This window comes from Gorilla gorilla, chromosome 1 (assembly GCF_029281585.2).
Source record: "Gorilla gorilla gorilla isolate KB3781 chromosome 1, NHGRI_mGorGor1-v2.1_pri, whole genome shotgun sequence".
In the NCBI taxonomy this organism is placed as follows: domain Eukaryota; kingdom Metazoa; phylum Chordata; class Mammalia; order Primates; family Hominidae; genus Gorilla; species Gorilla gorilla.
Window position 1 is genome coordinate 104,432,864 of NC_073224.2, and position 14,756 is coordinate 104,447,619.

Here is a 14,756-nt window from a genome sequence, read left to right on the forward strand (position 1 = left end):
ATATTTTGTGAACAGACACTCATTCTTAGTGTTTACCAAGCTCTAGGTGCTGCCTAGATGGTGGAATGAATAAGATATGATGACTGGCCCAAAGCAATGCCCAGATAGGAGTTTATTGACTCCATATATGTAGAATATATATGGTTAAGTGCTAGGCTTTAGCATAGGCTAGCATGGGTATCTGTTCTAGTGCTGCTACTAACTAGCTGCAATTTGTAACAAATGTTTACATTGCTCTATGCTTTTATTACCTTATCTATAAAATGGGGTTATTTTGAGGAATAAATAGATAAGCATGTAAACCTACCATGTATAGAAGATAGTAAGCACTTAGCACTTAATGGTAGCTGCTATCCTCCTCATCATCATCACCATTATCACCTGGTAGCAAAGTACAGCAGAATTGGCTCTCCATGCTTAAGACTTACAGCTCTCTGATTATTTTTGTTACCCTCAAGTATATTTGATATACTTTCTGTACATAAGTGAACATTTTCCCAAGGGTCCAGGCCCTAAACATGCCAGACTACCAGTGGATCGCAGAGTGCTGGAAGAAAGCTCACTCTAAATTCACCCTGAACACATCTGAAAACATTATTTTTATATATAGCCAATTACACTTCTCTAGCCTAGAAATGAGCCTTCACAAGGCCAGAGAATGTTTCCTCTCTTCCTAACAGCACTCTGTATGTTACTTTTTTATATTATTTGTGTTTGAGTGGGCCTTACACTCCTAAAATGGTGCATAATTTTTGCATGATAGTTATATATGATAAATACACAGAGGTAAGTTAGTATAATGGTAAAGAGCAATTGCAATAAGGTAGATACAGGTTCAGATTCTGGTTTCTCTGCCTACTAGCTATGACCTTGGAGAAGATCCTTATGCTTCCAGAACCTGTCTCTGTAAAATGGGATAATAAATACGTATCTCGTATGAAGGTTGTGAAGATTAAATGAGATGGTAAGATCTAGTATTTGGTAACATAATATGGTAACTATAGTTAACTATTTATTGTATATTTTTAAATAACTAAAATAGTAGAATTAGAATGTTCCTACTACAAAGAAATGCTTGAGGTGCTGGATACCCCAATTACTGTAATTTGATCATTACACATGGTATGCCCATATCAAAACATCACATGTACCCAACAATTATATACAACTATGTACCCATAACTAAAAGTGCAGATTTTTTAAAGATTGAGATGGTTTGTTTAAAGTATTTAGCACATGGTAAATTCTCAATAAATGTCACTTTTTATTATTACAAAAAAGACATGAATTAGATGAACCTAGTGGCTCAGGTTCATTTTCAATTAAATAAGCATTTATTGTGCACCTTCCAAGTATCTTACACTCTGCTACTTTCTGTGGGTACTAGATAAAAGAAATGTATAACATGAGTCCTCTAAAACAAAGTCTGTGCTTTTCACATGTATATGACCCTGAAAAAAAAGGTATCTTGCAACCATGTCCTCATACTGGAAGGTGGGGCTGGTACTAGCCTTTCTGCAATCATCTGTAGATAACAATGTGAAGGAGGAAGGTAAATATGTGGAGGTGGAGTTAGGTTTGATGGAAAATGAATCACCTCATTCACTATAATCACTATAAGCTATATAAGGGTCATTATCCCAATCCATCGTCACCCTGCAAGCTGCATCAGGCTTTATCCTACTTGTTCCTTTGGTGAACCAGGTGAGAGAAAATTCATCCAGCTACATTTATGAATATTTGGTGGTGTCCATAGTAGAAGTCTAGGGATATAAGCTAAGGCAGAGTTCATGTATATTTTGCCTTTCTTTTCTTTTTTGTTTCTTTCTTTCATTTTCTTTTTTGTTTGCTTATTTGTTTGGTTAGTTTAGTTTATTCTGGGGCCTTTTTGTAGTTAAGTTCATTTTTATGGAGAAGAATAATGCAAGTAAAAGTTCACCTTCCTCTAGGCCATTCCACAGTCTGTTCCCAGTCTTTTTCCATGCGGTCTTTTCTGGGCTGTCCAGCTCAAACTGGGAGGCAGCTGGGTCTGTTGCAGAGTCCCTTCCTTATTCAGTGTTGGTTCCCAGAGCTCCAAGATCTAATTATCCACTAGTTAAACTGCTGCCTGCATTGCTGAGCTCTTCTTCTTGATTAATTAAAGAGAACAGTGTTTGGTCAAGTGCTTGACATTAAGAGAGTTCCTAAGCTCTACTGAGTTCTGCTGTCTCATGCCTATGAAACACCAAGCTATTTTGAGCCCCTTTGCCCATTTTTAATTTGCTGAAGGCCTTAAGGGTCCAGTTTAGCTTCTGGTGCCCAGAGGATAAACAGATGTGCATGGTGGAAGGTCTGTCACTTTTGACTCAAGAAAAGCAGTGAAACTAGAAAGAGAGATTGAGGCAATGGTGTCTGGCTGGTTCTGGAAACTTTGGAAGCCTTAGAACAACACCCAGAATGCCAACACACTCAAAGTGTAGAGATACTATGTAGAGACTATACTTACCCGTGACAGGAAATATAGAGACTTGAGGTCTATTCTCAGTTGAACCAGTAACATGCCAAGACTTGATCACAGAAAAGTAACTCAAAGTTAACAAAGTTAATTTTCATTGTGTTCAACGGGGTTGTATCATCCCTGGCCCATTCTTACGTTTTGAGATTTAAAAAACAAGAGGTTAAAAAAATCATGCTGGTTATTATTAAAATGAAAATTGCTGATAAGTTAAAAGGGGAGAATATGAATAATAGGGTTCTTTGTTTTTCTGTGTCCAGGTTCACTTAAACTTGCAAAAAGATGACCGATCTCTTGAGAAGTGTTGTCACCGTAATTGATGTTTTCTACAAATACACCAAGCAAGATGGGGAATGTGGCACACTGAGCAAGGGTGAACTAAAGGAACTTCTGGAGAAAGAGTTTCATCCAATTCTGAAGGTGAGAGCCATGTGCCAGAACTGAAGGCTGCTGGAGTCCTGTACATGCTCTGTTGTATGACCCAGATCAGCTAAAAAGTGCACAGCCCCAGTGAACTCTAAGCAAACTCTATGAGCGGTATTTTGGGGATGCCAGAAAGTCTGTTAAAGCAGCATATATTTTAAAGAAAGTGAATGTTTTGTCCTCACTTTTCCACCTATGCACTCCTACCTCATAGACTCTCAGACTTTCTCATACACCCAGGCTTTTCCTTAGAAAAAGCAGAAAATAAATTTATGCTAGGACACGAATTAATAAATTATCCTATCAAATGGAAAAAAAAGTATAGGAAGGGAAATCATCTACATGGGGAGTTGACAAAATAGCCATGATTAAGAATCAAAAATAAAATACCAGCATTTTATTCCATCTACTTAAAAAGGACTCAGCTAGGCGCGGTGGCTCATGCCTGTAATCCCAGCACTTTGGGAGGCCGAGGTGGGTGAATCACAAGGTCAGGAGATCAAGACCATCCTGGCTAATATGGTGAAACCCCATCTCTACTAAAAATACAAAAAATTAGCCGGGCGTGGTTGCACACCCCTGTAGTCCCAGCTACTCGGTAGGCTGAGGCAGGAGAATGGCGTGAACCTGGGATGCGGAGCTTGCAGTGAGCAGAGATCGCGCTACTGCACTCCAGCCTGGGCTACAGAGCAAGACTCCGTCTCAAAAAAAAAAAAAAAGACTCAGTTATTAACTTCAAAATAATAGATGATAAATTCCAACATGGAAGATATTAACATGTAATAGTTACAATTTATGTAAAACTTAGAAATACCAGTTACTGAACTTAGTTTATTCCACTCCTTCCTGTAGGCCTTACCTAAGCACTTAATCCTTTAGCCTAAATCCTTGAAATGTCTTCTTCTGAGGATCCCAGTAGTCTTTATTTTCTATTAACCCTTAACATTTACTGGGTTCTATTAACCTAAAGTAATCCTTTATTGGACTAAAACTACATCATGTCAAACATCCATAATTTCACAGCGCTATTTGAATGTGTTAGTTGAGTATGCAGGTTAGGCTGACCAGGTCTCCCTTGGTGTGTCACTCATATACAGAACCCAGATGATCCAGACACAGTGGATGTCATCATGCATATGCTGGATCGAGATCATGACAGAAGATTGGACTTTACTGAGTTTCTTTTGATGATATTCAAGCTGACTATGGCCTGCAACAAGGTCCTCAGCAAAGAATACTGCAAAGCTTCAGGGTCAAAGAAGCATAGGCGTGGTCACCGACACCAAGAAGAAGAAAGTGAAACAGAAGAGGATGAAGAGGATACACCAGGACATAAATCAGGTTACAGACATTCAAGTTGGAGTGAGGGAGAGGAGCATGGATATAGTTCTGGGCACTCAAGGGGAACTGTGAAATGTAGACATGGGTCCAACTCCAGGAGGCTAGGAAGACAAGGTAATTTATCCAGCTCTGGGAACCAAGAGGGATCTCAGAAAAGATACCACAGGTCCAGCTGTGGTCATTCATGGAGTGGTGGCAAAGACAGACATGGTTCCAGCTCTGTAGAACTGAGAGAAAGAATAAACAAGTCACACATTAGCCCTTCTAGGGAATCTGGGGAGGAGTATGAATCTGGATCTGGATCAAACAGTTGGGAAAGGAAAGGTCATGGTGGTCTGTCATGTGGATTGGAGACTAGTGGGCATGAATCAAATCAGTCAAGAATTAGAGAACAAAAGCTTGGGTCTAGCTGTTCAGGTTCAGGAGACAGTGGGAGGCGAAGTCATGCATGTGGTTATAGCAATTCAAGTGGGTGTGGAAGGCCACAAAATGCTTCAAGTTCTTGTCAGTCACATAGATTTGGAGGGCAAGGAAATCAATTTAGCTATATTCAGTCAGGCTGTCAGTCAGGAATTAATGGAGGACAAGGCCATGGCTGTGTCTCAGGAGGTCAGCCCTCTGGATGTGGTCAACCTGAGTCTAACTCCTGTAGTCAGTCCTATAGTCAGAGAGGATATGGAGCTAGAGAAAATTGTCAACCACAGAACTGTGGAGGACAATGGAGAACAGGCTCAAGTCAGTCCTCTTGTGGACAATATGGGTCTGGAGGTAGCCAGTCTTGTAGTAATGATCAACATGAATATGGTTCCTGTGGCCGGTTTTCAAACTCTTCTAGTTCAAATGAATTTTCCAAATGTGATCAATATGGGTCTGGTTCAGGTCAGTCTACTAGCTTTGAACAACATGGAACAGGCTTAAGTCAGTCCTCTGGGTTCGAACAACACGTACGTGGCTCAGGTCAAACTTGTGGCCAGCATGAGTCTACATCAAGTCAATCCTTGGGCTATGACCAGCATGGGTCTAGCTCAGGTAAGACATCTGGCTTTGGACAACACGGGTCTGGCTCAGGTCAGTCCTCTGGCTTTGGACAATGTGGGCCAGGCTCAGGTCAGTCCCCTGGCTTTGGACAGCATGCGTCTGTCTCAGGACAATCCTCTGGTTTTGAGCAGCATGGGTCTGTCTCAGGACAATCCTCTGGTTTTGGACAACATGAGTCTAGATCACGTCAGTCTAGCTATGGCCAACATGGTTCTGGCTCAAGTCAATCATCTGGCTATGGCCAATATGGGTCTAGAGAGACATCTGGCTTTGGACAACATGGGTTGGGCTCAGGTCAATCCACTGGCTTTGGCCAATATGGATCGGGCTCAGGTCAGTCCTCTGGCTTTGGACAACATGGGTCTAGCTCAGGACAATCCTCTGGCTTTGGACAACATGAGTCTAGATCAGGTCAGTCTAGCTATGGCCAACACAGTTCTGGCTCAAGTCAGTCATCTGGCTATGGCCAACATGGGTGTAGACAGACATCTGGCTTTGGACAACATGGGTCAGGCTCAAGTCAATCCACTGGCTTTGGCCAATATGGATCAGGCTCAGGTCAGTACTCTGGCTTTGGACAACATGTTTCCGGCTCAGGACAATCCTGTGGTTTTGGAGAACATGAGTCTAGATCAGGTCATTCTAGCTATGGCCAACATGGTTTTGGTTCAAGTCAATCATCTGGCTGTGGTCAACGTGGATCAAGTTCAGGACAAACATCTGGATTTGGACAACACGAGTTAAGCTCAGGTCAGTCTTCCAGCTTTGGCCAACATGGATCAGGCTCAGGTCAGTCCTCTGGCTTTGGACAACATGGGTCTGGCTCAGGACAATCCTCTGGCTTTGGACAACATGAGTCTAGATCAGGTCAGTCTAGCTACGGCCAACACAGTTCTGGCTCAAGTCAGTCATCTGGCTATGGCCAACATGGGTCTAGACAGACATCTGGCTTTGGACAACATGGGTCAGGCTCAAGTCAATCCACTGGCTTTGGCCAATATGGATCAGGCTCAGGTCAGTCCGCTGGCTTTGGACAACATGGGTCTGGCTCAGGACAATCCTCTGGCTTTGGACATCATGAGTCTAAATCACATCAGTCCAGCTATGGCCAACATGGTTCTGGCTCAAGTCAATCATCTGGCTATGGTCAACATGGGTCAAGTTCAGGACAGACATCTGGCTTTGGACAACACAGGTCAAGCTCAGGTCAATACTCTGGCTTTGGACAACATGGATCAGGCTCAGGTCAGTCCAGTGGCTTTGGACAACATGGGACTGGCTCAGGACAATACTCTGGTTTTGGACAACATGAGTCTAGATCACATCAGTCTAGCTATGGCCAACATGGTTCTGGCTCAAGTCAGTCATCTGGCTATGGTCAACATGGGTCAAGTTCAGGACAGACTTTTGGATTTGGACAACACAGGTCAGGCTCAGGTCAATCATCTGGCTTTGGCCAACATGGATCAGGCTCAGGTCAGTCCTCTGGCTTTGGACAACATGAGTCAGGCTCAGGACAATCCTCTGGCTTTGGACAGCATGAGTCTAGATCAAGTCAGTCTAATTATGGCCAACATGGTTCTGGCTCAAGTCAGTCATCTGGCTATGGTCAACATGGGTCTAGTTCAGGACAGACAACTGGCTTTGGACAACACAGGTCAAGCTCAGGTCAATACTCAGGCTTTGGACAACATGGATCAGCCTCAGGTCAGTCCTCTGGCTTTGGACAACATGGGACTGGTTCAGGACAATCCTCTGGTTTTGGACAATATGAGTCTAGATCACGTCAGTCTAGCTATGGCCAACATGGTTCTGGCTCAATTCAATCATCTGGCTATGGTCAACATGGGTCAAATTCAGGACAGACATTTGGATTTGGACAACACAGGTCAGGCTCAGGTCAGTCCTCTGGCTTTGGCCAATATGGATCGGGCTTAGGTCAGTCTTCTGGCTTTGGACAACATGGGTCAGGCACAGGTAAATCCTCTGGCTTTGCACAGCATGAGTACAGATCAGGTCAGTCTAGCTATGGCCAACATGGTACTGGCTCCAGTCAATCATCTGGCTGTGGCCAACATGAGTCTGGCTCAGGTCCAACCACAGGTTTTGGACAGCATGTGTCTGGCTCAGACAATTTCTCTAGTTCTGGACAACATATATCTGACTCAGGTCAGTCCACTGGATTTGGCCAATATGGTTCAGGCTCAGGTCAATCAACTGGCTTGGGCCAGGGTGAATCTCAACAAGTAGAGTCAGGATCCACAGTTCATGGGAGACAGGAAACTACTCATGGTCAGACAGTAAATACCACTAGACATAGCCAGTCTGGTCAAGGACAATCCACACAGATAGGGTCCAGGGTAACTAGAAGACGAAGATCTAGCCAAAGTGAGAACAGTGACAGTGAAGTGCACTCAAGGGTCTCACACAGACATTCAGAACACATTCACACACAAGCTGGATCTCACTACCCAAAGTCAGGATCCACAGTTCGCAGAAGACAAGGAACTACTCATGGACAGAGAGGAGATACCACTAGACATGGCCATTCTGGTCATGGACAGTCTACACAGACAGGTTCCAGAACATCCGGAAGACAGAGATTTAGCTACAGTGATGCCACTGACAATGAAGTGCACTCAGGGGTCTCACATAGACCACACTCACAAGAACAAACTCACAGCCAAGCTGGATCTCAACATGGAGAGTCAGAATCCACAGTTCATGAGAGACATGAAACTACTTATGGACAGACCGGAGAGGCCACTGGACATGGCCACTCTGGTCATGGACAGTCCACACAGACAGGGTCCAGGACAACTGGAAGACAGAGAACTAGCCACAGTGAGTCCACTGACAGTGAAGTGCACTCAGGGGTCTCACACAGAACACACTCACGAGAACACACTTACGGCCAAGCCAGATCTCAACATGGAGAGCCAGAATTCACAGTTCATGAGAGACACGGAACTACTCATGGACAGATAGGAGATACGACTGGACATTCCCACTCTGGTCATGGACAGTCCACACAGAGAGGGTCCAGGACAACTGGAAGACAGAGATCTAGCCACAGTGAGTCCAGTGACAGTGAAGTGCACTCAGGGGTCTCACACACACATACAAGACACACTCATGGTCAAGCTGGATCTCAACATGGACAGTCAGAATCCATAGTTCGTGAGAGACATGGAACTACTCATGGACAGACAGGAGATACCACTAGACATGCCCACTATCATCATGGAGTAACCACACAGACAGGGTCCAGGACTACTGGAAGAAGGGGATCTGGCCACAGTGAGTACAGTGACAGTGAAGGGTACTCAAGAGTCTCACATACACATTCAGGACACACTCATGGCCAAGCCAGATCTCAACATGGAGAGTCAGAATCCATAGTTCATGAGAGACATGGAACTATACATGGACAGACAGGTGATACCACCAGACATGCCCACTCTGGTCATGGACAGTCCACACAGACAGGGTCCAGGACCACTGGAAGAAGGTCATCTGGCCACAGTGAGTACAGTGACAGTGAAGGGCACTCAGGGTTCTCACAAAGACCACACTCACGAGGACACACTCACAGCCAGGCTGGATCTCAACATGGAGAGTCAGAATCCATAGTTGATGAGAGACACAGAACTACTCATGGACAGACAGGAGATACCAGTGGACATTCTCAATCTGGTCATGGACAGTCCACACAGTCAGGATCCAGTACAACTGGAAGGAGATCTGGCCACAGTGAGTCCAGTGACAGTGAAGTGCACTCAGGGGGCTCACATACACATTCAGGACACCCTCACAGCCAAGCCAGATCTCAACATGGAGAGTCAGAATCCACAGTTCACAAGAGACACCAAACTACTCATGGACAGACAGGAGATACTACTGAACATGGCCACCCTAGTCATGGACAAACCACACAGACAGGGTCCAGGACAACTGGAAGAAGGGGATCTGGCCACAGTGAGTACAGTGACAGTGAAGGGCACTCAGGGGTCTCACACACACATTCAGGACACACTCACGGTCAAGCTGGATCTCACTATCCAGAGTCAGGATCCTCAGTTCATGAGAGACACAGAACTACTCATGGACAAACAGCAGATACCACTAGACATGGCCACTCTGGTCATGGACAGTCCACACAGAGAGGGTCCAGGACAACTGGAAGAAGGGCATCTGGCCACAGTGAGTACAGTGACAGTGAAGGGCACTCAGGGGTCTCACACACCCATTCAGGACATGCTCATGGCCAAGCCGGATCTCAACATGGAGAGCCAGAATTCACAGTTCATGAGAGACACGGAACTACTCATGGACAGACAGGAGATACCACTAGACATGCTCACTCTGGTCATGGACAGTCCACACAGAGAGGGTCTAGGACAGCTGGAAGAAGGGGATCTGGCCACAGTGAGTCCAGTGACAGTGAAGTGCACTCAGGGGTCTCACACACACATTCAGGACACACTTATGGCCAAGCCAGATCTCAACATGGAGAGTCAGGATCTGCCATTCACGGGAGACAGGGAACTATACATAGACAGACAGGAGATACCACTAGACATGGCCAGTCTGGTCATGGACAGTCCACACAGACAGGTTCCAGGACAACTGGAAGACAGAGATCTAGTCACAGCGAGTCCAGTGATAGTGAAGTGCACTCAGAGGCCTCACCCACAAATTCAGGACACCCTCACAGCCAAGCTGGATCTCGACATGGACAGTCAGGATCCTCAGGTCATGGGAGACAGGGAACTACTCATGGACAGACAGGAGATACCACTAGACATGCCCACTATCATCATGGAGTAACCACACAGACAGGGTCCAGGACTACTGGAAGAAGGGGATCTGGCCACAGTGAGTACAGTGACAGTGAAGGGTACTCAAGAGTCTCACATACACATTCAGGACACACTCATGGCCAAGCCAGATCTCAACATGGAGAGTCAGAATCCATAGTTCATGAGAGACATGGAACTATACATGGACAGACAGGTGATACCACCAGACATGCCCACTCTGGTCATGGACAGTCCACACAGACAGGGTCCAGGACCACTGGAAGAAGGTCATCTGGCCACAGTGAGTACAGTGACAGTGAAGGGCACTCAGGGTTCTCACAAAGACCACACTCACGAGGACACACTCACAGCCAGGCTGGATCTCAACATGGAGAGTCAGAATCCATAGTTGATGAGAGACACAGAACTACTCATGGACAGACAGGAGATACCAGTGGACATTCTCAATCTGGTCATGGACAGTCCACACAGTCAGGATCCAGTACAACTGGAAGGAGATCTGGCCACAGTGAGTCCAGTGACAGTGAAGTGCACTCAGGGGGCTCACATACACATTCAGGACACCCTCACAGCCAAGCCAGATCTCAACATGGAGAGTCAGAATCCACAGTTCACAAGAGACACCAAACTACTCATGGACAGACAGGAGATACTACTGAACATGGCCACCCTAGTCATGGACAAACCACACAGACAGGGTCCAGGACAACTGGAAGAAGGGGATCTGGCCACAGTGAGTACAGTGACAGTGAAGGGCACTCAGGGGTCTCACACACACATTCAGGACACACTCACGGTCAAGCTGGATCTCACTATCCAGAGTCAGGATCCTCAGTTCATGAGAGACACAGAACTACTCATGGACAAACAGCAGATACCACTAGACATGGCCACTCTGGTCATGGACAGTCCACACAGAGAGGGTCCAGGACAACTGGAAGAAGGGCATCTGGCCACAGTGAGTACAGTGACAGTGAAGGGCACTCAGGGGTCTCACACACCCATTCAGGACATGCTCATGGCCAAGCCGGATCTCAACATGGAGAGCCAGAATTCACAGTTCATGAGAGACACGGAACTACTCATGGACAGACAGGAGATACCACTAGACATGCTCACTCTGGTCATGGACAGTCCACACAGAGAGGGTCTAGGACAGCTGGAAGAAGGGGATCTGGCCACAGTGAGTCCAGTGACAGTGAAGTGCACTCAGGGGTCTCACACACACATTCAGGACACACTTATGGCCAAGCCAGATCTCAACATGGAGAGTCAGGATCTGCCATTCACGGGAGACAGGGAACTATACATGGACAGACAGGAGATACCACTAGACATGGCCAGTCTGGTCATGGACAGTCCACACAGACAGGTTCCAGGACAACTGGAAGACAGAGATCTAGTCACAGCGAGTCCAGTGATAGTGAAGTGCACTCAGAGGCCTCACCCACAAATTCAGGACACCCTCACAGCCAAGCTGGATCTCGACATGGACAGTCAGGATCCTCAGGTCATGGGAGACAGGGAACTACTCATGGACAGACAGGAGATACCACTAGACATGCCCACTATCATCATGGAGTAACCACACAGACAGGGTCCAGGACTACTGGAAGAAGGGGATCTGGCCACAGTGAGTACAGTGACAGTGAAGGGTACTCAAGAGTCTCACATACACATTCAGGACACACTCATGGCCAAGCCAGATCTCAACATGGAGAGTCAGAATCCATAGTTCATGAGAGACATGGAACTATACATGGACAGACAGGTGATACCACCAGACATGCCCACTCTGGTCATGGACAGTCCACACAGACAGGGTCCAGGACCACTGGAAGAAGGTCATCTGGCCACAGTGAGTACAGTGACAGTGAAGGGCACTCAGGGTTCTCACAAAGACCACACTCACGAGGACACACTCACAGCCAGGCTGGATCTCAACATGGAGAGTCAGAATCCATAGTTGATGAGAGACACAGAACTACTCATGGACAGACAGGAGATACCAGTGGACATTCTCAATCTGGTCATGGACAGTCCACACAGTCAGGATCCAGTACAACTGGAAGGAGATCTGGCCACAGTGAGTCCAGTGACAGTGAAGTGCACTCAGGGGGCTCACATACACATTCAGGACACCCTCACAGCCAAGCCAGATCTCAACATGGAGAGTCAGAATCCACAGTTCACAAGAGACACCAAACTACTCATGGACAGACAGGAGATACTACTGAACATGGCCACCCTAGTCATGGACAAACCACACAGACAGGGTCCAGGACAACTGGAAGAAGGGGATCTGGCCACAGTGAGTACAGTGACAGTGAAGGGCACTCAGGGGTCTCACACACACATTCAGGACACACTCACGGTCAAGCTGGATCTCACTATCCAGAGTCAGGATCCTCAGTTCATGAGAGACACAGAACTACTCATGGACAAACAGCAGATACCACTAGACATGGCCACTCTGGTCATGGACAGTCCACACAGAGAGGGTCCAGGACAACTGGAAGAAGGGCATCTGGCCACAGTGAGTACAGTGACAGTGAAGGGCACTCAGGGGTCTCACACACCCATTCAGGACATGCTCATGGCCAAGCCGGATCTCAACATGGAGAGCCAGAATTCACAGTTCATGAGAGACACGGAACTACTCATGGACAGACAGGAGATACCACTAGACATGCTCACTCTGGTCATGGACAGTCCACACAGAGAGGGTCTAGGACAGCTGGAAGAAGGGGATCTGGCCACAGTGAGTCCAGTGACAGTGAAGTGCACTCAGGGGTCTCACACACACATTCAGGACACACTTATGGCCAAGCCAGATCTCAACATGGAGAGTCAGGATCTGCCATTCACGGGAGACAGGGAACTATACATGGACAGACAGGAGATACCACTAGACATGGCCAGTCTGGTCATGGACAGTCCACACAGACAGGTTCCAGGACAACTGGAAGACAGAGATCTAGTCACAGCGAGTCCAGTGATAGTGAAGTGCACTCAGAGACCTCACCCACAAATTCAGGACACCCTCACAGCCAAGCCGGATCTCGACATGGACAGTCAGGATCCTCAGGTCATGGGAGACAGGGAACTACTCATGGACAGACAGGAGATACCACTAGACATGGCCATTCTAGTTATGGACAATCCACACAGACAGGTTCCAGATCTAGTAGAACAAGTCATTTTCAGTCACATAGTAGTGAAAGGCAAAGGCATGGATCAAGTCAGGTTTGGAAACATGGCAGCTATGGACCTGCAGAATATGACTATGGGCACACTGGGTATGGGCCTTCTGGTGGCAGCAGAAAAAGCATCAGTAATTCTCACCTTTCATGGTCAATAGATAGCACTGCAAACAAGCAACTGTCTAGACATTGACAGTTATTTTCTAGTTCTGACCTTATAGTATCGAAAGCAACTAAAAGAACAGGAAGACACGGTTTAAATCATGAACAGTCAATGATAAGTTATGAACATTCAGTTGATTCTCAGTATCAGTCTCGACCTATTATTATAAGAAGTCAGGAATCTAGTCATAGACATTCTATAGTAACTCATAAACAGTCAAACAACACCTATGTTCAACCTGGATATAACACAGCCAGAAGGGAGGGATGTACACATAGCCAGTCAAATGACCACCTTGGATTTGGCCATGGACAATCCATATCAGTTCATGGCCATTCAAAATCTAGTTCAATCAGAAAACAGGAATCCCATACTGATAACAAAAAGCATTCAGAAGATTGGGAGAAAGACACTCATGAGCAATTAGGATCTAGGCATGGGAAGTTAGAGTTCAATACAATAGCTATACATGGATCTAGCCAGCAACATTTCGGAGATACAACTTTTCATGGGCAGGTAAGATCCAGCACAGGTTTTGCCAGATAGGTATTAAGTCATGGGCCATCAAGAGATGCCTAGGGTCAGTCTGGATTCAGTACCAATGAAAGACAAGTATACAGCCATGGCCAATCAAATGATAGTTATGAGTAGTCAAATGACAGCAAAAGTCAAAGATACATTTTCAGTCACTTTCTTGACAGCCAAGACCCTGCAGGAATTGAAGAGTATAGGTATAGATATTCATCAAGCAGTGCAACCATATGCAGTGGGGGAGACAAAGGCAAGAGTCAGAGTCAAGTCTGTCAGGAGGTATCAGAATATACGGTGAGGATGTGGGCAAAAAACAAAGAGGCTCTGAGACCAGCGGTTACCATACAAAGGAAAGAATAGGCTCTGGTTCCTTCTGCTTAGATAGCAACACCCCACTCTATGAATACGTCCAAGAACAAAGGAGTTATTACTTTGAATAAGAAGCCAACATAAACTAGCCCAAGATAAGAACTAACCCAGAGAAGAAATGAGACACATACATGAAATTAAGGTATTTAACATGATCTTCTGTTTTGGTAGTAGGGGTATATGTCTGTTCTTTCATTTTAACTATAGTTCTTTACTATATTACTTTTGTTTGGTACCAGGTGTTTTTGTAAGGTTCCACATTCATTGAACTCCTTGGTTAGAAAATAGTGAATGGGGCCGGGCGTGGTGGCTCACGCCTGTAATCCCAGCACTTTGGGAGGCCAAGATGGGTGGATCACGAAGTCAGGAGT

At 45.9% G+C, this 14,756-nt stretch overlaps 1 protein-coding gene and 1 long non-coding RNA gene across 5 annotated transcripts in view; one reads left to right on the plus strand and one right to left on the minus strand.

The window, feature by feature from the left end:
• LOC115930782 (uncharacterized) overlaps positions 1–14,756 on the minus strand; it is a 147,874-nt gene that overhangs the window by 4,021 nt on the left and 129,097 nt on the right. The window lies entirely within an intron of this gene.
• On the plus strand, positions 1,663–13,515 carry FLG2 (filaggrin 2). Its single transcript, XM_063695066.1, has 8 exons — positions 1,663–1,704; positions 2,755–2,914; positions 4,015–8,198; positions 8,424–8,908; positions 9,581–9,805; positions 10,031–11,680; positions 12,809–12,961; positions 13,187–13,515. The coding sequence occupies exons 2-8, from the start codon at positions 2,777–2,779 to the stop codon at positions 13,513–13,515; spliced, it is 7,164 nt and encodes a 2,387-aa protein (XP_063551136.1). The 5' UTR covers positions 1,663–1,704; positions 2,755–2,776.